At 46.2% G+C, this 27,305-nt stretch overlaps 2 protein-coding genes across 2 annotated transcripts in view; both read right to left on the bottom strand.

Moving 5' to 3' along the window:
- Nucleotides 1-27,305, bottom strand: part of LOC137381315 (zinc finger protein 391-like) — a 380,661-nt gene that overhangs the window by 251,626 nt on the left and 101,730 nt on the right. The gene's annotated exons all lie outside the window — the stretch shown is intronic.
- On the bottom strand, nt 16,499-17,973 carry LOC137381525 (zinc finger protein 84-like; the record flags this gene model as incomplete). Its single annotated transcript, XM_068054225.1, has 1 exon — nt 16,499-17,973. A coding segment is annotated over one exon (1,281 nt), but the record flags the coding sequence as incomplete, so codon positions are not given.

Here is a 27,305-nt window from a genome sequence, read left to right as displayed (position 1 = left end):
GATTATATATCTGGGAATTGGTACCCTGTTGGGCAAAACATTCCTTGTAGATATTTGGACTGACCGAGTGTGGGCATGTCTCACAGTCCATTCAGCACCAAAATCACGAGAAATGAAATATCTTTCCCAAAAAATGAACAAATATAAGTATGATGATTTTCATAGAATCTGCATATACTTCTCATCAAAGAACAATGAATTTATTTTGTTAAACTGATTCTCACGGAATGTACATAAACTTACTACAGAACACTGCAAATACATAGGCAAATAGATTCTCTCAGAATTTGCATGCACTTTCCAATAAAGCAGCTTACATCTGTGCAGATATTCTGATCAACTTATTCGTGGGAGTACAGATTCCATTTTGAAAATAACCTTTTGTGCATGTGACAATGTGATTGTCAATAATAGGGTGTTTGATCAAAAGTATATCACTTGCATTTACCATAACCTCACTCTATATACAAATGACATAGAAACACAGGAAAAATAGGAGCAGGAGTAGGCCATTCGGCCCTTCGAACCTGCACCGCCATTCAATACGATCATGGCTGATCATCCAAACTCCGTGCCCTATTCCCGCTTTCTACCCGTATCCCTTGATCCTTTTTAGCACTAAGAACTATATCTAACTCTTTCTTGAATATATTTGATGATTTGGCCTCAACTGCTTTTTGTGGTAGAGAATTCCACAGGTCACCACTCTCTGGGTGAAGAAATCCCTCCTCATCTCAGGCCTTTTTGAACCGCTGCAGTCCATGTGGGATAGGTACACCCACAGTGCTGGTAGGAAGGGACTTCCAAGATTTTGACACAGCAACAGTGAAGGAACGGTGATATAGTTCCAAGTCAGGATGGTGTGTGGCTTGGAGGGGAACTTGCAGATGGTGGTGTTCACATGCATCTGCTGGTCTTGTCCTTCTAGGTGGTGGAGGTCACGTGTTTGAAAAGTGCTGTCAAAAGTTTTTTCTCATGTCACTTTTGCTTCTCTTTCCAAATATTTTAAATCTGTGCCCTCTCATTCTCGATCCTTTCATGAGTGGGAACAGTTTCTCACCATCAACTCTGTCCAGACCCCTCATGATTTTGAATACCTCGATCAAATCACCTCTCAACCTTCTCTTCTCCAAGGAAAACAGTCCTAACTTCTCCAATCTAACTTCATAACTGAAATTCCTCATCCCTGGAACAATTCTCATGAATCTTTCCTGTACTCCTCTCCAATGCCCTGACATTTTTCCAAAGGTGGGATGCCCACAACTGGATGCAATACTCCAGCTGAGGCCAAACTAGCGTCAAAGAGAGATACAGCACTGAAACAGGCCCTTCAGCCCACCAAGTCTGTGCCGACCATCAACCACCCATTTATACTAATCCTATATTCCCTAACACATCCCCACAATTCTCCTACCACCTTCCTACACTAGGGGCAATTTACCTATTAACCTGCAAGTCTTTGGCTGTGGGATAAAACCAGAGCACATGGCAGAAAGCCGCACAGTCACAGGGAGAACTTACAAACTCCACACAGGCAGTGCCCAGAATTGAACCTGGGTCACAGGAGCTATGAGGCTGCAGTACTAACCACTGTACCACTGTGTCTTATACAAGTGCAACATAACTTCCTTGTTCTTCTACTCTATGCCCCTATTAATAAAGTCCATGGCACAGTTTGCTTTATTAACCACTCTTTCAACCTTCAATGTCTTATGCACATTTCCACCCAGGTTCCTCTGCTCCTGCACCCCCTTTAGAATTGTACCCTTTATTTTATATTGTTTCTCCATGTTCTTCCTACCAAAATGAATCACTTTACATTTCTCCGCATTGAACTTCACCTGCCACCGTCTGCCCAATCCACCAACTTGTCTATGTCCTTTTGGAGTTCTGCGCAATACTCCTCACAGTTCACAACGATTCCAAGTTTCGTATCATCTGCAAACTTTGAAATTGTGCCCTGTACACCATGTTCTAGGTCATTTATATATATCAGGAAAAGCAAGGGTCCCAACACTGACCACCGGAGAACTCCACTACAAACCTTCCTCCAGCCCAAAAAACATCCATTAACCACTATTCTTTGTTTCCAATTCCGTATCCATGTTGTTACCATCCCTTTTGAGTCACTTCGCTGCTGAGTCTAGTTGAGACTGGTTTTTGCCAGTTTTCCACTCAGTCAAGTGGAAACATTATACCATGTGACCACTCTATCCTGATGTTGCCTAGGTAACAAAATGCAGTTGTGGCACACTGTGTCTCCAGAAATCCATACTTCCCTCCCTGTCTTAAAGGTGAACTCTTCTTAATGGAGTCTTAAAGGTAAACTGTTTTCATCTGAGGAGAAAAATAGTACTGTTTCATGACAATATCATCAGCAAACCTAGATACATTCGTCTCTGTCTCTTCATCCAAGCCATTAATATAGTGCAAGTAGCTCAGGCCCCAGAACTGATCCTTGCGGCAGCCCACTATTCACTGCCTGCCAACTTGAAAATGCACCATTTATGCCCACTCTCTGATTCCTGTCTGTTACCAATCCTTTATCCATGTGAATATATTACCTCCAACACCAGGAGCCCTTATCTTGCCTATTGATCTTTAATGTGGCATCTTACCAAATGCCTTTAGGAAAATCCAGGTATACTACATCTACTGGTTCTCCTTTATTTACCCTACTGGTTACATCCTCAAAAAAACTCTAATAAATTTGTCAAACAGGATTTCACTTTAGTAAAACCATGCTGACTTGTTCTAATCATACTCTGCTTTTCCAAGTGCATTGTTAAGACTTCTTTTATAATAGTTTCCAGCATCTTCCCAATGACTGATGTCAGGCTAACTGGCCTGTAGTTCCCTGTTTTCTCCCCACCTCCTTTCTTGAAAAGCTGTGTAATATGTGCCAACTTTCAATCTGAGAAAATCATAGCTAGCACATCCACTAACTCTGCAGCTATCTCTTTTAGAACCCTGGGGTGTAGGCCATCTGGTCCCGGGGACTTGACATATTTTAGTCACTCAAGTTTCTCCAATACTTTTTCTCAGCTGATATCAATTTTCTTAATTTCCTCACTCTTTTTAGCCCCCAGGTTACTGGCTATTTCTGATATGGAACTTGTGTCTTCGACTGTGAAGGCAGACACAAAATATTTGTTCAATGCCTCTGCCATTTCCTCATTCTCCATGATGATTTCTCCTGTCTCTGCCTCTAAGGGACTAATGTCTACTTTAGTTACTCTCTTCCTTTTGATATACTTATAAAAGCTCTTACAATCTTTTTAATTGCTGGCTAGTTTACTCTCATATTCTATTTTTTCCCTTTTTAAATTTGGTGGCCCTTTGCGGGTTTCTAAAACACTCCCAATTCTGAGACTTGCTACTCTGTTTTGCAACATTGTAATCCTCTTCTTTTAGTCTAATACTCTCCTTAACTTCTTGAGTGAGCTACGGATGAGTCTTTCTTGACAAGTTTTTGTTTTTGAATGGAATGCATTTTTGTTGAACCCTTTGAATTGTTTCTTTAAATGTTTCCCACTGTTCATTTACCATCATACCTTTTAGTCTATTTACCCAATTAACCTTAGCCAGTTCTCCCTTCATACCTTTGCAATTGGCGTTGCTTACGTTTAAGATTCTTGATTGTGATTGAAATTTGTCACTTTCAAACTTAACATGAAATTCAATGGTATTATGATCACTATTTCCCAGTGGATCTTTTACTACGACATAGCTAATTAACCCTGTTTCATTACAGCATACGAGATCTAAGATAGCTTTACCCCTAGTCAGTTCTACAACGTATTGCTCCAAGAAACTGTCATGAAAACATTCTACAAATTTATCTTCTAGACCACTGTTGCTAATTTGATTGTCCCAATCTATATGCAGAGTAAAGTTCCTCACAATTACTGCATTACCTCTGTTACAAGCTCCAATAATTTCCTGTTTAATGTTCTGTCCAATAATATCACAACTGTGAGGGGCCCTGTAAACTGATACCATCAGTGTTTTCTGACTCCTGCTATTCCCAATTTCCACCTAAACTGATTCTACATGATCTTCTGAGGCAAGATCCCTTCTTATTAATGTCCTTATGTCATCCTTTATTATCAGGGCTACCCCTCCTCCTTTGCCATTCTGTCTGTCTCCGAAATATCATGTACCCTGGAATAATAATTTCCCAACCTTGATCTCCTTGTAACCATGTCTCAGTAATGGCAATTAGATCTCAATCATTTACCTCTATTTATGCCACTAGCTCATCTATCTTATTACAGCTGCTTCATGCATTCAGGTAAAGGAAATTTCATTTCATTTTTTACCTCTATTCCCTGCCAATTTATTTGCCAATGTACAATTTTTGTTAAACTCTCTTCCTGTCCCATTCTGTTGGGAGAATCCCACATCACTATCCTACTCCAATGCCCTTACCTCTCTTTTTGGATTTCTAAATTTCTGTTTACCTTAACCCTCCCGCCCACCCCCCGTTAGTTTAAAGCCCTGTCCTCACAGCCCGTTATACGATTGCCCAAGACACTGGTTCGAGCCCAGTTCCAGTGAAGCCCATCCCAATGGAATAGCTCCCTCTTCCCTGAGTACTGATGCAGTGCCCCAAGAATCAAAACCCCTCTTCCCACACCACTCCTTGAGCCATGTGTTTAGTTCTCTAATCTGCCTGACCCTGTACCAATTTGCACGTGGCTCAGGTAACAATTCAGAGATGATTACCTTTGATGCTCTGCATTTTAATTTGGACCCTAACTCCTCAAATTCTCTAAGCAGAACATCATTTCTTGTTCTAACTATGTGATTGGTTCCCACATGGACCACAGCAACTGGATCTTCCCCCTCCCACTCCAGGTTCCTCTCCAGGCATGAGGAGTTGTCCTTAACCCTGGCACCAGGCAGGCAACACAGCTGCTGGAGCTCCTGGTCGCAGCTGTAGAGAACAGTATCTATCCCCCTGATTATACTGTCTCCTATCACTACCACATTCCTCTTCATTCCCCCCACTGGAATGGCATCTTTCATCATGATGCCATAGTCAGTTTGCTCATCCACCTTGCCGTCCTTTTCTTCATCCACACAGGTAGCAAGGACCTCGTACCTGTTGGACAAGGCCAGGGGCTGAGACTCCTCCATCACTACATGCTGCTTCCGCCTACCTGCCTCACTCGCAGTCACACACCCCTGTCCATGACCATCAGACATCTCTAATGTTCTCCCTACTCTAAGGGGTGTGACTACCTTCTGGAACAAAGTGTCCAGGTAACTTCCCCCCCCACCCCCCCCCCCCCGCCCCCCACCTCCCTGATGCTCCGCAGTGTCTGCAACTCAGTCTCCAGCTTAGCAATTCTGAGCTGAAGTCGTGTAAGCTGCAGACACTTACTACAGACATGATTGTCTGGGATTGCAGTGCATTCCACATATTCCCATAGACTGCAGCACACCACCAGCCCTGTCATCTCTGTACAACCTTATTTTTTAATTAGTCAATTAGTTAATAATTTACACAGCTGAAGTCATGGAAAGTTGCATTCACCTACCTTGGAGTCAAAGGAAGAAGACTCACCAGCTGCTGGAGGCTAAAAAAGATAGGAAAAGGAGCCCCTCTTTCCCCATCTGCATCGAATTCCTACGTGCACCAAATTTCCAACTTCACTCTGGCAATGTCACACTTAGGCAGATATCTCCTCTCACTGTGTCCCCTCATAGTGTTTCAGAACTCGTATTGAGGGAAAAACAGGCATGAAAATCCAAGGAATCTCCAAAGATCAGCACTGTAATTTCCTCATGAATATAAGAGTATGGTGTAATGGGGCTGAGTGGACACTGCTGACCCATATACAATATTTAGTAAATATAGTGCAATGGATAGCTTTAATAAACCTTAATCTATGATGGACTGCCTCCTTCACAAAATTCATGTTTTTTTTTGCTGTGAATTGAATTAAAGGACAGGTTTTACAAATATGTCAAAGATCAGTAACTGCAATGTGCATCATTTACTATCCAGTTTGAGGGCAGATAACCTGAGTGGCCAATGTCATTTGAAAGTTGCTGTATCATATAATTACATGACATTAAAAGTGCACATTTGATAACCGGTAAGAGATTTGGCTTGGACATAAATTAGTTAGTCTGTTGTAATCTTACAGATAGGGACTAAACATTTTGTAACTGAATAATATATGCAGTAACAACCACTCAAATGTGAAAAGCTTTCAATTAATAATTATCTTGTCAGAACTGAATCGGAATCAACAGTGGTAGACTGAGATATAGACATAAGTGAATTTAAGAGAATTGCTTTATTGGAGGAACTGAAGGGTGCTCTTTATTTGTAATTGTGTTTATCTAATTTTGTCACTAGCTTTGGTGAGTAAATGACATTTTGTCCATGAGAGATGCTGTTGTTTCTGTATTTTTGAATTCAGGACCTAGTTTAACAGCCTGTCAAGATGAATAAACTAGTCTTGGCTACCTACCTTTAATCTCTCTGTCCCCTCCTGTCCCATTCTGCTTTTCTGATTTACATGACTCTTCTGAAGTACTATCAGATTCACTGTGAAAATTCACTGCCTTTTAGTTGGTTGCCCTGTGTTCAGACACATATTACAAGCAGGTGGAGAAGTTGCATCAACATTGACTATCACAGGTTAAATTGTCTTGCGACAACAGTTGTATGAAAAATGGTCCGTCTTTCTACTGCTGATTTTTCTACTGCCTCACCTCAATATCCACAATAATAATCCTTCCCTTGAGTTTTATGGTTTATTGGATGAATTTGCACTCCTAACACAGTGTAAATCCAGAGAGGTCATGGATAATGTCCATCTACCACCTTGTGACATAGTGTAGCTAGCTCTATTCTGTCAACAAAAGTAGTTCGCATTGGCGTTACATACAATTTTCCTTGCTAGCTAGCTAATACAGTTGTGCTGCTCTGCATTGATGTTTGTATGTTCAGCTACCTTATTTATAGGGAGAAATGTGTGTTTAAATCAGACTGTGTTTTGATGGCATTAGATTGGCTATACACTTTATGTACAGATTAATTTACCCATGTCCATGGCTGAGTAAATAATGTTGTCAAATATCTGTGGTGCAAAATGTCAGTGCCTATCTCTGCTTATGGCTCTCAAACAATTGCTGCTCTAACAATTCCCATTCCATAGGCCTTAAATATACTTCTTCTGTCCAGCCACCATAATCCTTATCAAAAACCCAGGATACTTCAGTCCCACCTGAAGTGAGTGTGAGACAGTTTCACTTTAAATTTGATCATACTCTTGAAAGTGAATCATACTCACCACAGATACACTGAGCTAATCAAAGTCATTAATTGTTGTCCTTTAAAGAAGCTCAAAGCACTGTGATATCTTTGAATAATAAACATGATAACAAAAACAATTACATTCATAACAAGCAGTACAATGACGAAAAGCATAGAGATGATTCTCAACCAACGATGTTATCCCACAATATAAACAATCACCCATCACTCATAATCTCCACAGGTAAAAATCCACTTCATGATGTCGGCATTACATTGTTGTGTGTGTTCCTTGGAAATATTACGCTTCTCTATTATAGATTGTAGACTCAGAGAAAAGGGGGCAGTGATCTGGCCAAATGTTCTAAATCTCTTAAAAGCTTCAATTTAAAGGGTTATGTTCATTTGAATTTCAGTAACGTTGTAGGCCCTAACTTGTATCAAGGTCTTATCCTTGAATTTAGTGTAAAACACAACAGGGGTGTACAGGTCCTGCAGATCACCTTGTCATTTCTGACTTACGCCTTCCACTTGCTATGCCATAATTCTCTGTTCCAGAGAAAGTGACATTCATTATCCCAGAGCCACATTCGGTATGTGGATTGCAGAATTGGAGGATTTTTCATCCAACATAATCAGGCAACGAATAGGCATTGTACTAAATCGTATCTACAGCCCCAGGCTCCATTTCCTATCTGATGCAAATCCACTGACTGTGGTTGAGCTCTGAAACATAACATGGCTACAGGACCTGCCTCTATTCCTAATCTAAAGTAACATTTCAGACTGGAAATGGGCTTTGAATCAACAGGCCAGGCCCCATTCTTCCTCCAATGTAAAACAGCAGACTGGGCTTTAGCTCTGCAATATATCGTATCCACAGGACCTGCCTCTATTCCTAATCTAAAAATGGCTCTGTAATACATTGAATCAACAGAGCAGTCTCCTCTCTTCATCTAAGGGCAACAGCTTAACATGGGGAATCTTGTAAGTGAGAGAATTCTGTGCAGTGAGAGCTAAAGTGCTGCTTTGGTCTTTTACAGAACAAGGAGTAATCCGAGAGAGGGACCTGGAGACAGTGAGACCTGAGAGCTGAAGCCCAGAGGCATTAATTAGGTGAGCAGGTAAGTGATTGACTGGTGAGTTTCAAGGATTTTTTTCTCTCTAAACTGGATCAGTAGTTTAAACTGGTACTGGGGCAATATAAGTATTGTACGGCATTGATAGCTTAACTAGTTAAACTACTTAATATAACTACAAATTATTGTTGAGTGATTTTCTAAACTTGAAACCTAATTAGTTAAATAAAACACAATAAAGATGGTAGGGCAGGTGATGTGTTACAGTTGTAGCATATGGGAGATGTTGGACACCAGTGTGATCCACTGCAACTACATCTGCAGTAACTGGCTGCAGCTCGAGGAACTTTGGTTCAGAGTTGATGAGCTGGAGTCGGAGCTTCAGACACTGCAATGCATCAGAGAGGGGGAGAGTTACCTAGACACTTTGTGCCAGGAGGCAGTCACACTCCCTTAGGCTAGGTACTTCAGATTTGGTCCGTGGTTAGGAACGGGAAGGTGTGCATATGAGTGAGGCAGGTACGGAGATCAAGAGGTAGCAATGGAGGAGCTTCAGTCCTTGCACTCATACAACAGATTGATCTTGCAGCTTGTGCAGACGAGAGCGCGGACTGCAGGGAGAATGCGTAAACTGACCACAGCACCATAGTTCAGGGGGCCATTCAAGTGGGGCTGGGAAGTAAAAAGGAATGTAGTTCTAGTAGGGGATGGTATAGTTGGGGATCCTCCAGGCAACGCTTGACGATTTGATTAGTCCAGTCTATATGAAGATTAAAATTTCCCACAATTATTGTCGTGCCTTTCCTGCAAGCCCCCAGTTTTTCTTCATGTATACTCTGTCCTACAATGTAGCTGTTAGCAGGCCTATAAAATACTCCCACCAGTGACTTTTCTTTGCCATTTCTTATCTCTACCCAAACTGATTCTACATCTTGATCTTCTGACCCAAGATAATTTCTCACCACTGTACTGATCTCATCCTTTATTAACAGAGCTACCCATCCTCCTTTCCCTTTCTTCCTCTCATTCTGAAATGTCAAATATCCTGGATATTGTCCAGGTCTTGCTACATTTCTACACGGACTGCTTCAGTATCTGAGGAGTCGCAAATGGTGCTGAACATTGTGCAATCATCAGCAAACATCCCATTTCTGACCTGATGATTGAAGGAAGGTCATTGATGAAGCAGCTGAAGATGGTTGGGCCTAAGGCTCTACCTGAGGAATTCCTGCAGTGATGTCCTGGAGCTGAGATGATTGACCTCCAACAACCACAACCATCTTCCTTCGAGCTAGGTACGACACCAACCAGTGGAGAGTTTTTCCCCGATTCCCACTCCAGTTTTGCTAGGGCTCCTTGATGCCATATTCTGTCAAATTCTGCCTTGATGTCAAGGGCAGTCACTCCCACCTCATCTCTTGAGTTCAGCTCTTTTGTCCGTGTTTGAATGAAGGCTGTAATGGGGTCAGGAGCTGAGTGGCCCTGGCAGAACACAAACTGAGTGTCACTGAGTAGATTATTGCTAAGCAAATGCCGCGTGGTGGCACTGTTGACGACACCTTCCATCACTTTACTGATGACTGAGAGTTGACTGATGGGACGGACGGTAATTGGCCAGGTTAGATTTGTCCTGCTTTTTGTGTGGACATACCTGAGCAATTTTCCACTGTGCCTGATAGATGCCAGTGTTGTCGCTGTACTGGAACAGCTCGGTTAGGGGCATGGCAAGTTCTGGAGCATGTGTCTTCAGTACTATTGCCGGGATGTTGCCAGAGCCCATAGCCTTTGCAGTATCCAGTGCCTTCAGTCGTTTCTTGATATCACGAGGAGTGAACTGAATTGGCTGAAGACTGGCATCTGTGATGCTGGTGAATAATCTTAATTTTGCACATACCAGAACGTGAGACTGAATTGTATCATAAAAGGCAAATACACTAACATAAATAAAAGCATAATTGAAGAATATCTGCACACTATGGGCTTTTAATTACCTGACCATGAAAAGCCGCAGACTAATATGCATTTGGAATCTGTATTCGTCTCGCTGCTAACTGTTATGTGAATAGACATGTAACTGGAATTAAAAGAACTCCTTAAAAAAACAGGAAAATATGTTCATATTCTAGCTGCATTGCCAACCGGAAATATTACATCAATAATTATGATCAACTGCTACAGAAGCAAAGTGTATGTGAACATGTGTCCACCTGTGACAGATGAGAAACCAGGACAACAGCACAGATTTCTTCACTAGTTCTTCATGAGTGTACAAACATGTGCAACAAAAAAACCCCTTGCAGCCAGTATTTAGAGCAGTTACACTGTGGAATCACCTTTGCATTTAAGGAACCAGAGCAAAAACCAATGATGGCAGAGGGGTGCTCTAGGGTGGCCCCACGGTTCAGCGATGCCTGCATGCTCATCTCCTTCAGGCTGTGCTGGCAAGGTGGGAGGTCCTTTTCTCCAGCAATGGTAAGACGAGGCCCTCCCGCCTGAACTAGGCAGCCTGGTGGAGGTAGCAGAGGAGGTAAGTAGCCGTAGGGCCATCCGGCGTGAAATGTTCCAACGCTGGAAGAGGATGAACGCAAAAGTAAGTGGCACTCTGTATCATGGCCCCACTGAACCTGGATGTCCACACAGAGTGGCACACGTGAGCCACTGCCAGGCCAAAGACAGGGAGGTTAGGCAGGGATGAATGACGTGACATGAATGGATGAAAGTATGACAGAACTCACCCTTGTTTGCAGCTCACAACATGGCACCTACATGAGTGGCTCACTCAGTGCAGACCGGGCCTTCCCCACCTTTGGGCCCAGCATCCCTCTTGTTTCGTGTTGGCTTGTTGCCTTGCCATACTTAATCTCAGCCTCCTTGCTCTTCCGGGCAAAGAGAGCCCACGATGCTCGTGAGGCCAGTTGGATGGTTGGAGGAGTGCCAGTTACGTGGACAATGACACAGGCTGAGGAAGAGGCCCTCGAACTGGCTGTGACACATGTGGACCGTGCATTCGGTACTGTTGAGCTTGGGCTCCTGGGCGAACATGCATCCATTTGATATACACAATGATTACTGTGAAAATCGTGCTGTTTGACACAATGCTGTCACAATTGTAACACGCTCACCATAAAGACTGACAGCGTGCTCTTCGCATTGTATCTTGCAGGTCAACACTCTGAGTCAGCCTGCGCGGCCCAGGACACCTTCTGCACCTCAGAGGAAGAGCCATCCTCCAAGGATGCAGCATCCCATGACACTCCTGCACCGTCCACCAGCGCAGATACAGTCACCTTGGTGGGAATCCGGTCAGGCTTAGAGTCTGGATCACAAGCTGGTGAGAGCACTGCACATGCGCCTGAGCAGCTGACTGAGGCTGAGACAGCTGATGCCCCTGACAGTCGGAGGGCAGTGGGTGTCCAGGCCCATGCTGAGGCCCAGGCTACTGATGACGCTCTGTTTTGACAGCACAGGGCATGCTGGAGCTGCAGCAGCAGTCATTGCAACATCTGGTGGAGATGCCACAGGCCATGCGCAGCCTTGAGCAGACGATGGGGGAGTCCATCCAGGCCATGACAGCTGTCATGGCCCAGGCATTGCAGCATATGGCATCATACATGGAAATGGCGGTGGGCCTCCTGGTGAGCCAGATTCCATTAATCCCGACTGACCTGCAATCCCTTGCAAGGCCATCAGATCTACAAATCAGTAGCAAAGCGAGAGAGGGACCAGGGACATGAAGACTGCCCCCTGCCCCGGTCCTTCCTGGGAGAGCAGAGAGGTTCAAACCAGACTTGAGATGGAGGAGGTGAGCCTGCACACTATATCTGGGGGTCTCCCCTCCAGGTGATTCCAATGTGGACACCGGCCCCTCCGCCCCTCTGCCGGTGAGTCAAGCTCCAGCAGCCAAGAAATCTGAGTAGAGTTCTGTGCTGACGCAGGATTCCCCCAGCCAGCCGGGACCCTCCAGGTCTCGTGCGCACAGAGGACGACCACCAAAGTCATCCACAGCCAGACGGCAATCAGATCAGCAGCCTTCGTCCAGTCAGCCTGCTAGCGCAGGAACCGCGAAGGAACATCTGGAAGCTTTTCCAAAAAACATTGTGACACAAATGGGTCTGCAGGCGACACAACAATGTAGAAATGTTGAAATCAAAATCTTCTTCACTAACATATGTGTTGTTTTTACTGTGTGAATGAAGTGTGCCAGCATGTACCAATCATGTCTCCTCCCATTACATCATTGGCCTTTCAGAACTGCCAATGTATGGAATAACATCATTGCCATGTCAGTATTACTCATATGCCTCTCCATGGATACAGTAACATGGACAATGGCTCAGTCTGCTGCTGCCAGTAATGGTGGAGACAAAGATGTTGCAAATGCGGACTGCTGCACAAGGGTGTTGTGTGGTTTGCAGAGCACATGGTGCTTCCTATGGCATGGAGAACCTTTCATCTATGAGGGGCTGCCGTGCATCACCAGTTCGCTGTTCGCCCTGCATGCGGTGCCTGGATGCTCTCTGTCCTCCCATGCACCTTTCCTGCTGTAAGTTCTCAACGTCCTCATCATCTGAGGACGAGTCCTGCTCATGTCTCTCCTCATCCTGCAAGACCTCCCCCCGATTGAGTGCATAGTTGTGCAGAGCACAGCAGACAGCAATGATACGAGCTACCCTTTCCGGCTCGTACTGCAAGAACCACCCTATCTATGCAGGCAGTGGAAGCGCATTTTCAGCATGCCGATCGCCTGCTCAGTGGTGGCTCTTGTAGCTCCGTGACTGGTGTTGCATCTCTCTTCTGCAGCAGTGGTGGGGTGTCTCACTGGTGTCAGGAGCCATGTCTGCAAGGGGTCTGCAGGTCTGCATGGAGCCATTCCTGTGCCTGCTTCGCAGGGGTCAGTTACAAGGGGTCACAAGTTTAAGGTGAGGGGCGGGAGGTTTAAAGGGGATTTGAGGAAGAACTTTTTTACCCAGAGGGTGGTGACGGTCTGGAATGCCCTGCCTGGGAGGGTGGTAGAGGCAGGTTGCCTCACATCTTTTAAAAAGTACCTGGATGAGCACTTGGCACGTCATAACATTCAAGGCTATGGGCCAGGTGCTGGCAAATGGGATTAGGTAGACAGGTTAGGTGTTTTAATGCATCGATGCAGACTCGATGGGCCGAAGGGCCTCTTCTGCACTGTATTATTCTGTGATCTGGTTCTGAGCTGGCCAGGTATGTGGGTCGTCCTCTCGGCTAATGCCGATGATGTGCCCCTCTTGGTCACAGCTGCCCTTGACTTGCGGAGGATGCAGGAGTGCCAACAGATCTTTTCTGCCGCATCTTCCGCGAGGATCAATTGAGAGAAATGTTCCAAATTCCTGGTGGGTCAGTGGCGAGTGGACTCCCTGCCGGAGGAAATAACACCTTTTGCGTGGAGCACCACACACCTCCTCGACCTGGGAATCCACCTTAGGAAGCCTGGCCGACAAATTGGCAGGAGTTTGAGACGAAAGTCATCACTCGGCTAGGACGCTGGTCAGGACTGCTTTCCTACAGGGGACGAACGCTGGTCATAAACCAAATGGTGGCCTCGATGCTGTGGTACTGGTTGGTCACTTTGGTTACACCCCCTGCATTTGCCACCAAGTTCCAGAAGAAGCTAGTCGATTTCTTCTGGGGCAAGAGGAAACACTGGGTCTCTGCCATGGTCCTGAGTCTCCTGATTGAGGAGGGCGGCCAGTTGCTGGTGTGCATCCAGAACCAGGCTGCGATTCAGCGCCTTCGGACCCTGTAGAGATACCTGTATGTCGAGCATCTTCCCAGATGGTGTGTGCTTGTGATGTATCTTTTCCACCAGGGGCACTGCCTTCAAGACGACACGCAGCTCCCGGCGCTAAAATTAGCCACACCTCTCTGAGGGAGTTGCATGTCTTTTAGCAGGATCTATTCAGAGTCTGGGACATAGTTGCCTCCAGTCAGGGCACTCCCCCGCTGGCAGAGGAGAGTGCCCTGACTATCTGGGTGGTCGACTCTGGGGATGGACCGAAAGGTGAGAGTAGCCGAAACCTCTGGAATGTCCCTCACTACCGGTGGCGAGGAGCTCATGAGTGTGGAGGGCTCCTGGAACTGCTCATTGGACCCAGGCCCCAAAACCCTCCTTGGGAGCTGGTTCCACACAACCTGAGCTACTTCTCAGAAATGCCCTCCATGCCATTCCAGACCACGTGGAGGGGTTTCCTGTATGGTCTGCTCTTGCACGCTCTCCAATTCGTGTTGCCATCTGGCGGCGAGAGGAAACCCCAGTGGAGGTCTGTCTCTCTCTCCGAGAGTCCTCCCTCTTTACATTGGGGACCTGGGGTGCAGAGTGCTGCACAGGGCAGTCCCGTGCAATAGTCTTTAAGTAGGGTTCACTGACTCCCAGGCCGCCTGTAATTTCTGTGGCCTGGTCGAGTCTGTGTTCCATGTTTATATGGAGTGTGCGAGGTTGCAGCCCCTCTCTGAGTATTTAAGGGGGCTGCTCCTCAAATTTTGGCTGCACTTCAGCCCCACGCTCCTGATCTTTGGGCACCCAGTGTGGAGTGGGGGGTGGGCCGGGAGGAGGAACTCTGCTCCTGGGTCTGGCCAAGGTGGCAATTCACAGGTCCAGGCAGCAGGCCATCGGGGGGACTGATGGCCAGATTGCCTGCCCCTTATGCAAAATTACATTCGTGTCTGGGAGACTCTGGAGGAGTGTGCAGTGTTCACTGGTGCGCTTGAGGTCTTCCGCGACTGCCTGGCACTGCAGGGGCTGCAGTACATCATAGATGCAGAAAATTGCATTTTAAGTTGAGTTCTGTTTTATTCATCTGTTTTAATAAAGTTTTTTTTTTACTTAAAATACATATAAAGGGGACCTAAGGAATAAAGGCACCCTCAACAAAGAAAAAGGGGTTAGACAAAGTAAAAAAAAAGGAAAGAAATGGGTTAGATACAGAGTAAATATCCCTGCACACTGTCCCATCAAACACTCCCAGGGCGGACTGCAGAGAGGAGAATGGAAGCTGGTAAAGGAACATCACCAAGGATGGCTCACCTCGCCAGGGGAATGAAGGCAGTGAGGAGCGGGAGTAGCTTCAGCACTTCCTGCGGGATGTATGTGGCGAACACGAAGAGGTTGATGAAGCAGAGGACAAAGAGGTGGATGGAGTTGGTCACAAAGCGCAGGTGGATCTCCATCTCCTCCTGTGGGGTCCGATGGAAGAGGAGCAGCACCTGGCCAAGCCGTAGACAATGATACCTGCCGGAGGGGGAAGACGTGGGGAGTCGCCACATCAACTGAGCTCGGGCATTAACCATGGGAGTGGAGCGGAGGTCAATCTGAAGGCCAACCATTGCAAAAGGCAGCCAAGATGCAGTCATCTACTCGCCGTTTATTTTCATCTCCTGCTTCCTGCAATGCAAAAACCTGTTAGACTGGAAAAGTGATTGACTTCTTAAAGGGGAGTGGCATGCAATTAAAGGGGTCAGGGAGACATTGAGGGATGAGCTGCGCCCTTGTTTACCGATGGTGAAAGAGAACTCAATGGGCACTTTCCAAGCTATGAATGTAAATTTCATCAGCAATTATCCTGTGTGCTATTTTGATTCCCAGGGACGATAATTCCATCAATGTCTCATTATTGAAAAAAAAAACGGGTTAGTTACAAAGAACATAAGAAATAGGAGCAGGAGTTGGTCATTTGAGGTAAAGTTCCCTCTACACTACAGCATGACTACCCGACCAAAACCCGATGGCATGTGTCAGGTTTGGGTCGGATCGCACTTCCAGGTCCGGGACTTGGGCTCGGGTCGGGACGGACACACTCTATCACCACCTCCGGTAAGTGGCTCCAATGTTAATGTACTTTTTGGACTAGAAAGGTTGTTTAGTTACAGTTTTTTTAAGTTTGTGCAGATAAGTAACAGAGTGAAAAAAGGAAGGTAGGTTAACTGATGGTCGGGTCGGGCGCGGGGAAAAATTAAAGGACTCTGGCCGGGTCGGATGTGGTTCTGTCGGGCTCAGGTCGGGTTTGAGATGTCCTGATGTCATGATAAGGGCTACAAAACTACAAGCCTTCCTTTAACAGAGGAGAAAAGGCCCAAAATGGAGCAGTCAGCAGCAGCATTTCAATTAGTCTCTTTTCCTGGAAGCAAATACTCCACACACTATGTGTTGGAAATAAAGCTGATTTATTTCACATTTATTCAGAATATTAAACTCCAGCCTAGTTATAGGGATTATTAACCTCAGCAGAAACAAACTCCAACTATCAGAATGAACATGGTTCAGTCCTGGATGTGATTAACAGCAGCAATAACAGCAAAATCCAATCCCTGCAGTCACTTGTGAACTTGCTGGTGTGTCAACAGGTTGGATGAACTGTTGAATCTGTTTCCACACACGGAGCAGGTGAATGGCCTCTCGTTGGTGTGAACTCGCTGGTGTTGCATCAAGTAGTTTTTGCTTTTAAAGCTCTTCTCACAGTCGGAACATTTAAAAGGTCTCTGATCAGTGTGAACAAGTTCGTGTGTCAGCAAAGAGGTTAACTGAGCGAATCCCTTTCCACACACAGAGCAAGTGAATGGCCTCTCCCCAGTGTGAACTCGCTGGTGTGTCAGCAGGTTGGATGATTTAGTGAATCCCTTCCCACAGTCAGAGCAGGTGAACGGCCTCTCCCCAGTGTGAGTGCGTTGGTGTTTCATCAGATCATTTCTGCTTTTAAAGTTCTTCTCACAGTCAGAACAGTTAAAAGGTCTCTCATCAGTGTGAACAAGTTGGTGTGTCAGCAGAGAGGATAACTGACTGAAACACTTCCCACACACGGAGCAGGTGAAAGGCCTCTCCCCAGTGTGAACCCGCTGGTGTGTCAGCAGGTGGGATGGACTAGCAAATCCCTTCCCACATTCACAGCAGGTGAATGGCCTCTCCCCAGTGTGAGTGCGTTGGTGTGTCAGCAGGTTCGATGACCGAGTGAATCCCTTCCCACACAAAGAACAGGTGAATGGCTTCTCCCCAGTGTGAGTGCGCTGGTGTCTCAGCAGCTCATTTCTGCTTTTAAAGCACTTCTCACAGTCAGAACATTTAAAAGGTCGTTGATCAGTGTGAACTCGCTGGTGTGTCAGTAGCTCAGATGACTGGGTGAATCCTTTCCCACACGTGGAGCAGGTGAACGGCCTCTCCCCAGTGTGAACTCGCTGATGTTTCAGCAGAGAGGATGACTGAGTGAATCCTTTCCCACACACAGAGCAGGTGAACGGCCTCTCCCCAGTGTGAACTCGCTTGTGTGTCAGCAAATCCTTCTTCCTTTTAAATCTCTTCTCACAGTCAGAACATTGAAAAGGTCTCTGATCAGAATGAATAAGTTGGTGTCTTGGAAGGTAGGAAGAACGAGTGAATCCCTTCCCACACATGGAGGAGGTGAATGGTCTCTCCCCAGTGTGACCGCATCGATGAGTTTCCAGCTGGGATGGGGAACTAAATCCCTTCCCACAGTCCCCACATTTCCAGTTTCTCCGTGGTGCAAGTATCCTTGTGTCTCTCCAGGTTGGACGATCAGTTGAAGCCGCGTCCAGACACAGAACACGTGTACAGTTTCTCCCCACTGTGAATGATGCGATGTTTTTTCAGTCTGTGTAACTGGTTAAAGCTCTTTCCACAGTCAGTCACTGGAACACTCTCACTCAGTGCTTTTCTAGTCACACTGATGTTTCCCAGAAACAGAAGAGACAAACATTTCTCCTTCCACATTCAAAGGCCGATGATATTCAGATCCTGATGAATCGAGTGACTCTGTCATATCTTGGTGTGATGTTTGGTCTGTATTTCCTGTATTTAAATCTTCCCTTTAAAGCCCCTGTAAAAGGAGTTTACAAAAGCCATCATTGTCAGTCCAGGATAGAAATTCACAATTCTCTCTTCCAGCTTCCTGGCCCAAGATGGCCGCGCATGCACCCTCCTGCACATTGCCTGCTATAAAGATGGCAGCCATCAACCAGGGCCTGTCACCGGGAGAAGCCCCGCAGCTGCCATCCTGCTTGGTGCAAATGCGAGACCGATAGGTTCTTATTTGGGGTTTGAGGCCTACATCAGGTGTTTGTGAATAGGATAATGTTCCCTGTTTTATAATGGGGCCTGGGGCTGCACTCAGTGAAGCCAACGTTGCCCCAGGATTTATTAACCCGCTCCCTCAGCCTCCTCCTTCCTGTTCCATTTCATTTCCCAAACTTTTGTTCTCACCCATTCCCACTCTCCCAGCACCCTGACAGGGTTCCTCTTGTCCTCAGTTTCCATCCCCCACCCTCCACATTCAACACATCATCTTCCATGATTTCCCCCACCTCCAGCGTAATGCCACCACCAAACACATCTTCTCTTCCCCTTTCTATATTCTGGTGGGACCATTCCCTCCATGACACTTTGGTCCAAACCTTAATCACATCCAACACCCATTTCCCTTTCCATGCAAGCACAGGAGCTGTAACACCTGCCATTTTAACTCCCCTCTTCTCACTGTCCAAGGCCTCAAACACACTCTCAAGGTAAAACAGTGACTCACTTGCATATCTTTCAATTTAGTATACTGTATTCACTACCCACAATGCAGTCTCCTCTACACTGAGAAGAACAAATGCAGATTGGGTGTAATAAAAACAGAAAATGCTGGAAATACTCTGCAGATCGGGCAGCATCTGCGGAAAGAGAACCAGAGTTAATGTTTCAGGTCTGTGACCATAACCTGGCAAAGGTTAGAAATGTAATAAGTTTTAAGCAAGTGAACTGGGGGTGGGGGGTAAGAGAACAAAAGGGAAGGTATGTGATAGGGCGGAGGGCGGGAGAGATGAACTGACAAGGTCGGCATGAGGAAAAGGCAAAGGAAGTGTGTGTGCTAATGGTGTGGTGAAAGACAAGGCATTAGTGCAGAGACAGTGTTAACGACAGAATAATGAAGAGCTCTGCCCAAAAGCACAAACATGAAAAACCAGGTTTAAGGCACATGGTAAAAAAAAAACAAAATAAGAATAAAAAAGGGAGTCATACTCTTAAATTATTGAACTCAATGTTCAGTCCAGAAAGCTGTAGAGTACCTAATCGTAAAATGAGGTGCTGTTCCTCGAGCTTGCATTGATGTTCACTGGAACACTGCAGCAGACCCGGGACAAAGATGTGGGCATGAGAGTAGGGGGAGTGTGTTGAAATGGCAAGCAACCGGATGCTCAGGGTCATGCTTGAGCATTGAGTGATGGTATTCCGCAAAGCAGACACCCAATCTGTGTTTGGTCTCCCCAATGTAGAGACAACCACATTGTGAGCAACGAATACAGTATACTAAATTGAAAGAAGTACAAGTAAATCACTGCTTCACCTGAAAGGAGTGTTTGGGGCCTTGGATGGTGAGGAGAGGAGGTAACAGGGCAGATATTACACCTCCTGCGATTGCATGGGAAGGTGCCATGAGGACGGGATGAGGTGTCGAGGGTAATGGTGGAGTGGACCAGGCTGTCACGGAGGGAAAGATCCCTTCGGAATGCGAACAGGGGAGGGGAAGATGTGTTTGGCGGTGGCATCACGCTGGAGGTGGCGGAGGATGATCCTTTGGATGTTAGGTTGGTGGGCTGGAAAGTGAGGACAAGGGGAACCCTGTCACGGTTCTGGGCGGGAGGGGAAGGGGTGAGGGCAGAATTGCAGGAAATAGGTCAGACACGGTTGAGGGCCTTGTCAACCACAGTGGGAGGGAAATTCTCGGTTGCAGAAAAAGGAAGACATGTCAGAAGCACTGCTGTAGAAGGTAGCATCATCAGAGCAGATGTGTTGGAGGCGGAGAAACTAGAAGAATGGAATGGAATCCTTACAGGAAACAGATTGGGTGACTGCTTGTAATCACTGTTGTGGGAAACACAACAGCCAATTTGTGCATAGCAAGCTCCCACAAACAGCAATGTGATAATGACTAGCAATACCTGTTTTTTTTTGGTGATCTAAATGGTGAAAAACCTCCTATCAGCAGAGTGAGAATAAAATCAAGGTCAATGATTGTCTGTCCTGGTCACTGGGACACTTATGCCCCGCCCACTGTGTCGTCACCAAAGTGGTCACGCATGCGCACTACTCCCCGCTCAAACAAGATGGCAGCCGCTTTTCCAGGCATGTCTGCGAGAGAAGCCCGAGAACTGCCGCCCCACTCGATGCAAACGCGGGACCTGGAACTTCTTATTCGGGGCTTTCGGCCTACACGAAGTGTTTCTGAAGCCTCCCCGCCCAGCCACCGGCTCGTTTCTTCCCCTGCGCCCCGCCAACTCACCCGCCGCGAAAGCGTCTCCAACCCTCACACAGCTCTGATCAAAATGACATTGCGCATGCTTCAGATGCATTCCAGTGTTGCGCCTGCGCACTGTGACTCCTGCAGTGTGAAGAAGCTCCAATTGCAAAGGCCACCGAAAAACGTGAGGGAATAATAGTGCAGTGAGAAAGGAAATGCAGTGGATGTGGGTAGATGGATTGTTAAAAGGTGTTTGATAAGGTGCCGGACAGGAGGCTTCTTGTTAAAATTAAGGTTCACGGGATTATTGGACAAATTCAGTTTAGATGGAGTTTGCAATAAGTAATGGACAGCAATAGTGTATTTACTGGTGGAACCTGTGTACTGAACCTGCAAGGTCAAATAAAACGGGGAATGGGAGACTGTCCCTCATCTGTTGAATTTTTCTTCTGTATCCTTGTTCTTCTGATTTATGTCATCAAATGTATGGAGATTTTAATTATTAGGAGAAATATTGCACAGTTTTTCTAAGCACAACTCAGGATGAGATTTAGATCAACATCCTGGGGGTTATTTACCATTGACCAGAAACTGAGCTGGAGTAGCCATATAAATACCGTGGCAGGTCAGAGGCTAGGAATCCTGCAGTGCGCAACTCACCTCCTGACTTCTCAAAGCTTGTCCACCATCTACAAGGCACAAGTCAGGAGTCTGATGGAATACTCTCCACTTGCCTGGATGGGTGCAGCTCCAACAACATTCAAGAAGCTCGACACCATCCAGGACAAAGCAGCCTGCTTGATTGATACCCCATCCACAAACACAGTGGGCGGCACAGTTGCGCAGTGGTTAGCACCGCAACCTCACAGCTCCAGTGACCCGGGTTCAATTCCGGGTACTGCCTGTGTGGAGTTTGCAAGTTCTCCCTGTGTCTGCGTGGGTTCCCTCCGGGTGCTCCGGTTTCCTCCCACATGCCAAAGACTTGCTGGTTGATAGGTTAATTGGTCATTATAAATTGCCCCTAGTATAGGTAGGTGGTAGGGAAATATAGGGATAGGTGGGGATGTGATAGGAATACGGAATTAGTGTAGAATTAGTATAAATGGGTGGTTGATGGTCGGCACAGACTTGGTGGGCCGAAGGGCCTGTTTCAGTGCTGTATCTCTAAAAAAAATACACTCCCTTCACCACCTACGCAGAATGGCAACAGTGTGTACCATCTCCAAGATGCACTGTAGTAACGCACCAAGGCTCCTTGACAGCACCTTCCAAACTTGTGACCTCCACCACCTAGAAGGACAAGGGCAGCAAATGTATGGGAACACCACCACCTGCAAGTTCCCCTCCAAGCCACACACCATCCTCACTTGGAACTATATCGCTGTTCCTTCACTTTCACTGGGTCAAAAGCCTGGAACTCCCTTCCTAACAGTACTGTGGGTGTACCTACCCCATATGGACTGCAGCGGTTCAAGAAGGCAGCTCACCACCACCTTCTCAAGGGCAATTAGGGATGGGCAATAAATGTTGGCTTAGCCAGCGACACCCACATCACAGGAACGAATAAAAAAAAGATGAATTGACATAAAGACAATATGTGAACAGGATGAATCAATACACAAACTATTCAAGGACTGGCATAAAGAAATAACTCTCCAGACAGGGAATGTCACCATGAGAAAAAGGCATGTCCCTGGTTTCAATAAATGAACTGGCAAAAGTGTTAGAACAGGTCAGGTGTAATCATTCAGAACGGAGTTGTCCAACATAACAGCCTGGGGGCCAGGATCCGGTCCGCGGATGCAAACTGTACCTCGGCCGTTCCTCATCCTCGCCAGGGCTCCGTGACTGGAGATGGAAAATTTCCCTTTGTTGTCTTCTTGCAGAGCGGCCTTTTAAAAAACATGGCTCTGAGTTTCACAGCCGACAGCTGCTGAAGCAGCAACGCGTTTCCCAATATCGGACAGATTCGAGGTTTTCCGACTTTTTTTTATAACCTGCAGGAAAACCCTGAATCTGTCCAATGATGGGAAGCGCGTCCCTGCTTCGGAAGCTGTCGGCTGTGAAACTCAGTGCCATGTTTTTAAACAAACGGAACGACTACAAAGCTGCTGTGCTGAGCGCTCCCACTCAGTGTAACTGTCAGAGAGAGGAAGGGAGAAGTCGGGGGGGGTGGTGCGGTGAACAGAGAGAGAGGAACAGAGAGGAGGGGGAACAAAGAGAGAGAGAGGGGAACAGAGACAGAGAGGGGCAGCAGGTCAGAGAGACAGGGGGGCAGAGGAGGAGGGAACACACAGCAAGACAGAGAGAGATCAAGATCACTCCTGACAGATGGATATCTATCCCGAATACTCTGCATCGCGCAATCAAGTGTGCGGGCAGGGATTGACCACTTATGCAAGCAAAAGCGACGCCAGGTATGTCACCACATCAAGTTTCAGTATAGTGACGAGAAAGTAAGACAATGATAGTCTTCTCATTTCAAGCTTCTTCACAAAAATGCACATTTATTGTTGTTTTTATTAGTAAGGTAAATTCGTAACGCCTCTATCTTTCTAAATTTGTTCACCGGGGCTGAGCAAAAATTGCAATGAGGTCCTCTGCCCGAAAAGGTTAAACAACCCTGATTCAGAACAACACAGTTTATGGGGAGTTGGTGGCGTAGTGGTAGTCTTTCAAACGTCAGCTGATTAGAATCCAGGACCAGCATGTTCCTGTGAGGAAGAAAGACAAGTTTGGCAAGTTTCGGGAAGCTTGGATAACACGGGATATTGTGAGCCTAGTCAAAAAGAAAAAGGAAGCATTTGTAAGGGCTGGAAGGCTAGGAACAGATGAAGCACTTGAGGAATATAAAGACGGTAGGAAGGAACTTAAGCAAGGAGTTAGGAGGGCTCAAAGGGGTCATGAAAAGTCATTGGCAAACGATTAAGGAAAATCCCAAGGCTTTTTATACATATATAAAGAGCAAGAGGGTAACCAGGGAAAGGTTTGGCCCACTCAAGGACAGAGATGGGAATCTATGTGTGGAGCCAGAGGAAGTGGGTGAGGTGCTAAATGGGTACTTTGCATCAGTATTCACCAAGGAGAAGGACTTGGTGGATGATGAGCCAAGGGAAGGGAGTGCAGATAGTCTCAGTCATCTCATTATCAAAAAGGAGGCGGTGTTGGGTGTCTTGCCAAGCATTAAGGTATATAAGTCCCCAGGGCCTGATGGGATCTACCCTGCACAGTGGCGCAGTGGTTAGCACTGCAGCCTCACAGCTCCAGCGTCCCGGGTTCAATTCTGGGTACTGCCTGTGTGGAGTTTGCAAGTTCTCCCTGTGTCTGCATGGGTTTCCTCCGGGTGCTCCGGTTTCCTCCCACATGCCAAAGACTTGCAGGTTGATAGGTAAATTGGCCAGTAGCAATTACCCCTAGTATAGGTAGGGACAGGTGGGGATGTGGAAGGAATATGGAATTAGTGTAGGGTTAGTATAAGTGGGTGATTGATGGTCGGCACAGACTCGGTGGGCCGAAAGGCCTGGTTCAGTGCTGTATCTCCAAACTAAACTAAACTAGAATACTGAGGGAGGCAAGGGAAGAAATTGCTGGGGCCTTGACAGAAATCTTTGCATCCTCATTGGCTACAGGTGAGGTACCAGAGGAAAGGAGAATAGCCAATGCTTTGCTATTGTTTAAGAAGGGTGGTAAGGATAATCCAAGAAATTATAGGCCAGTGAGCCTTACGTCAGTGGTAGGGGAACTATTAGAGAGGATTATTCGGGACAGGATTTACTCCCATTTGGAAACAAACAAACTTATTAGCGAGAGACAGCATGGTTTTGTGAAGGGGAGGTCGTGTCTTACTAATTTGATTGAGTTTTTTGAGGAAGTGACGAAGATGATTGATGAAGGAAGGGAAGTGGATGTTGTCTATATGGACTTTAGTAAAGCCTTTGACAAGATCCCGCATGGCAGATTGGTACAAAAGGTGAAGTCACACGGGATCGGAGGTGAGCTGGCAAGATGGATATAGAACTGGCTCGGTCACAGAAGACAGGGTATCAGTGGATGGGTGTTTTTCTAAATGGAGGGATGTGACTAGTGGTGTTCTGCAGGGATCAGTGCTGGGACCTTTGCTGTTTGTAGAATATATAAATGATTTGGAGGAAAATGTAGCTGGTCTGATTAGTAAGTTTGCGGACGACACAAAGGTTGGTGGAGTTGCAGATAATGATGAGGATTGTCAGAGGATACAGCAGGATATAGATCAGTTGGGGACTTGGGCGGAGAAATGGCAGATGGAGTTTAATCCGGACAAATGTGAGGTAATGCATTTTGGAAGATCTAATGCAGGTGGGAGGTATACAGTAAATGGCAGAACCCTTAGCAGTATTGACAGGCAGAGTGATCTGGGCGTACAGGTCCACAGGTCACTGAAAGTGGCAACGCAGGTGGAAACGGTAGTCAAGAAGGCATACGGCATGCTTGCCTTCATCGGTCAGGGCATAGAGTATAAAAATTGGCAAGTCATGTTGCAGCTGTACAGAACCTTAGTTAGGCCACACTTAGGATATTGCGTGCAATTCTGGTCGCCACACTACCAGAAGGACGTGGAGGCTTTGGAGAGGGTACAGAGGAGGTTTACCAGGATGTTGCCTGGTCTGGAGGGCATTAGCTATGAGGAGAGGTTGGAAAAACTCAGATTGTTTTCACTGGAACGATGGAGGTGGAGGGGCGACATGATAGAGGTTTACAAAGTTATGAGCGGCATGGACAGAGTGGATAGTCAGAAGCTTTTTCCCAGGGTGGACGAGTCAGTTACTAGGGGACATAGGTTTAAGGTGCGAGGGGCAAAGTTTAGAGGGGATGTGCGAGGCAAGTTCTTTACACAGAGGGTGGTGAGTGCCTGGAACTTGCTGCCAGGGGAGGTGGTGGAAGCAGATACGATAGCGACGTTTAAGAGACATCTTGACAAATATATGAATAGGAAGGGAATAGAGGGATATGGGCCCCGGAAGTGCAGAAGGTGTTAGTTTCGGCAGGCATCAAGATCGGCGCAGGCTTGGAGGGACGAATGGCCTGTTCCTGTGCTGTACTGTTCTTTATTCTTTGTTCTTTGTAATGTCACTTGTAGAGTAATCTAGAGGCCCAGGCTAATGCCCTGGGGACACGGGTTCAAATCTCACCATGGCAGCTGGTGGAATTTAAATTCAATTAATTAATAAAATTCTGAATTGAAAACTAGTCTCAGTAATAGTGCCATGAAACTATCCTTGATTGTTGTAAAAATCCAGCTGGTTCACTGGTCTGGCCTCCATGTGACTCCAAATCCACAGCAATATGGTTGACACTTAACTGCCTTCTGAAATGTCCTAGCAAAGCACTTAGTTGTCAAGGGCAATTAGCGATGGGCAATAAATGTCAGTCACACCCATGTCCCATGAAAGAATAAAAAAAAGGAATAATGATCTCAAAGACAATCTCTTGCAGCATGGAGGGGACGTGCTGAATGAGGTTCAAAGGCGTAAAATGATATGTATTTTCTATTTCGGACAATCAAATTAAAATCTGGAACTCAGCCGGGGATATGGATTGGTGTTAGGTGGGACGATTTGGGCCAGTGTATTACTTCAGGACGCCTTGCAATCAGAGTGACATTATTTCCGAACTGATTCCTGTGATAGCAGCAATCCCATTGCTGTCTGTTGGTGTAAGACTGATGGAAGTATTTTAAGTGGAGATCACAGACCACAGTGTTGGAGGATGATGTACACAAGGAATTTGTGAACTATCCAAGGAGATTAGTGAAGGGAAAGGATCCAGAAAGCAGCAGACACTTCATGTTGTTCCAGGAAAAGTGAGGCCTGGTTGTGCCGGTGTCAGGTTTTACACAACATACGATCAGCCTGTGATTTCACCCTGGATGAAGAAGAATCTCCAAAATGTACTATTCAAATCACTCGATGGGATTCTCAGAGGACCAACATTGTCTGCTCGGAGAGAGGAAGGTTTGTGTTACAGCTGATGTGGAGCAGCACAAACACACACGGGGACATTTCTTGCCCCATTGGGTGGACAAAACTTTGCCTCACATCAACCAAGCTGACTAAAATTGAGATAAAGTATCGGCCCCTGTAAGGGCCACAATGTTAGAGAAATTCAGATAAACATTACCCTCTAGGAACTACGAGCAGTTTTGGCCATCAAATTCCACCCCTTTTTCTGAACCTTAAATCTATATTGAACAACATCTGGGACAGAGGCAACAACAAAAACAATAACATTGAGCAGTTTATTCCCATCCTGGGTGATCAGCCCTGGTGGGAGATAGTATACAATATAGGACAACATCCCAGGATAATTACAGGACAGAATCGAATAAAAATGTTTGCACTGAGTAAGAGTTAAGCTTTGAGCTACAAAAGAAAGAATCTTTTTGAGCCTCAAGGTGGGGAATGTAGACAAAGGTGGGCCAGGCGGGGAAGACCTGAATAATGCTAATAACGCTGTTAAACATTCTGATCAGAGCTGTGCGAGTGCTGGAGACGGGTGAGAGTTGACGGGCGCAGGGGAGGAATAGAGCCGGTGGAGGCGGGGTCATTGAATATTTTTAAGGCGAAGGTAGATAGGTTCTTGTTAGGAAAGGAAATCAAGGGTTATCGGGGGTAGATGGGAGTGTGGAATTCGAAACGCTAACCGATCAGCCATGATCTT

This window comes from Heterodontus francisci, chromosome 22, assembly GCF_036365525.1.
Source record: "Heterodontus francisci isolate sHetFra1 chromosome 22, sHetFra1.hap1, whole genome shotgun sequence".
Lineage (NCBI taxonomy): Eukaryota > Metazoa > Chordata > Chondrichthyes > Heterodontiformes > Heterodontidae > Heterodontus > Heterodontus francisci.
Note: the sequence above shows the minus strand (reverse complement) of the source record. Positions and strands in the feature narration are given on the sequence as shown.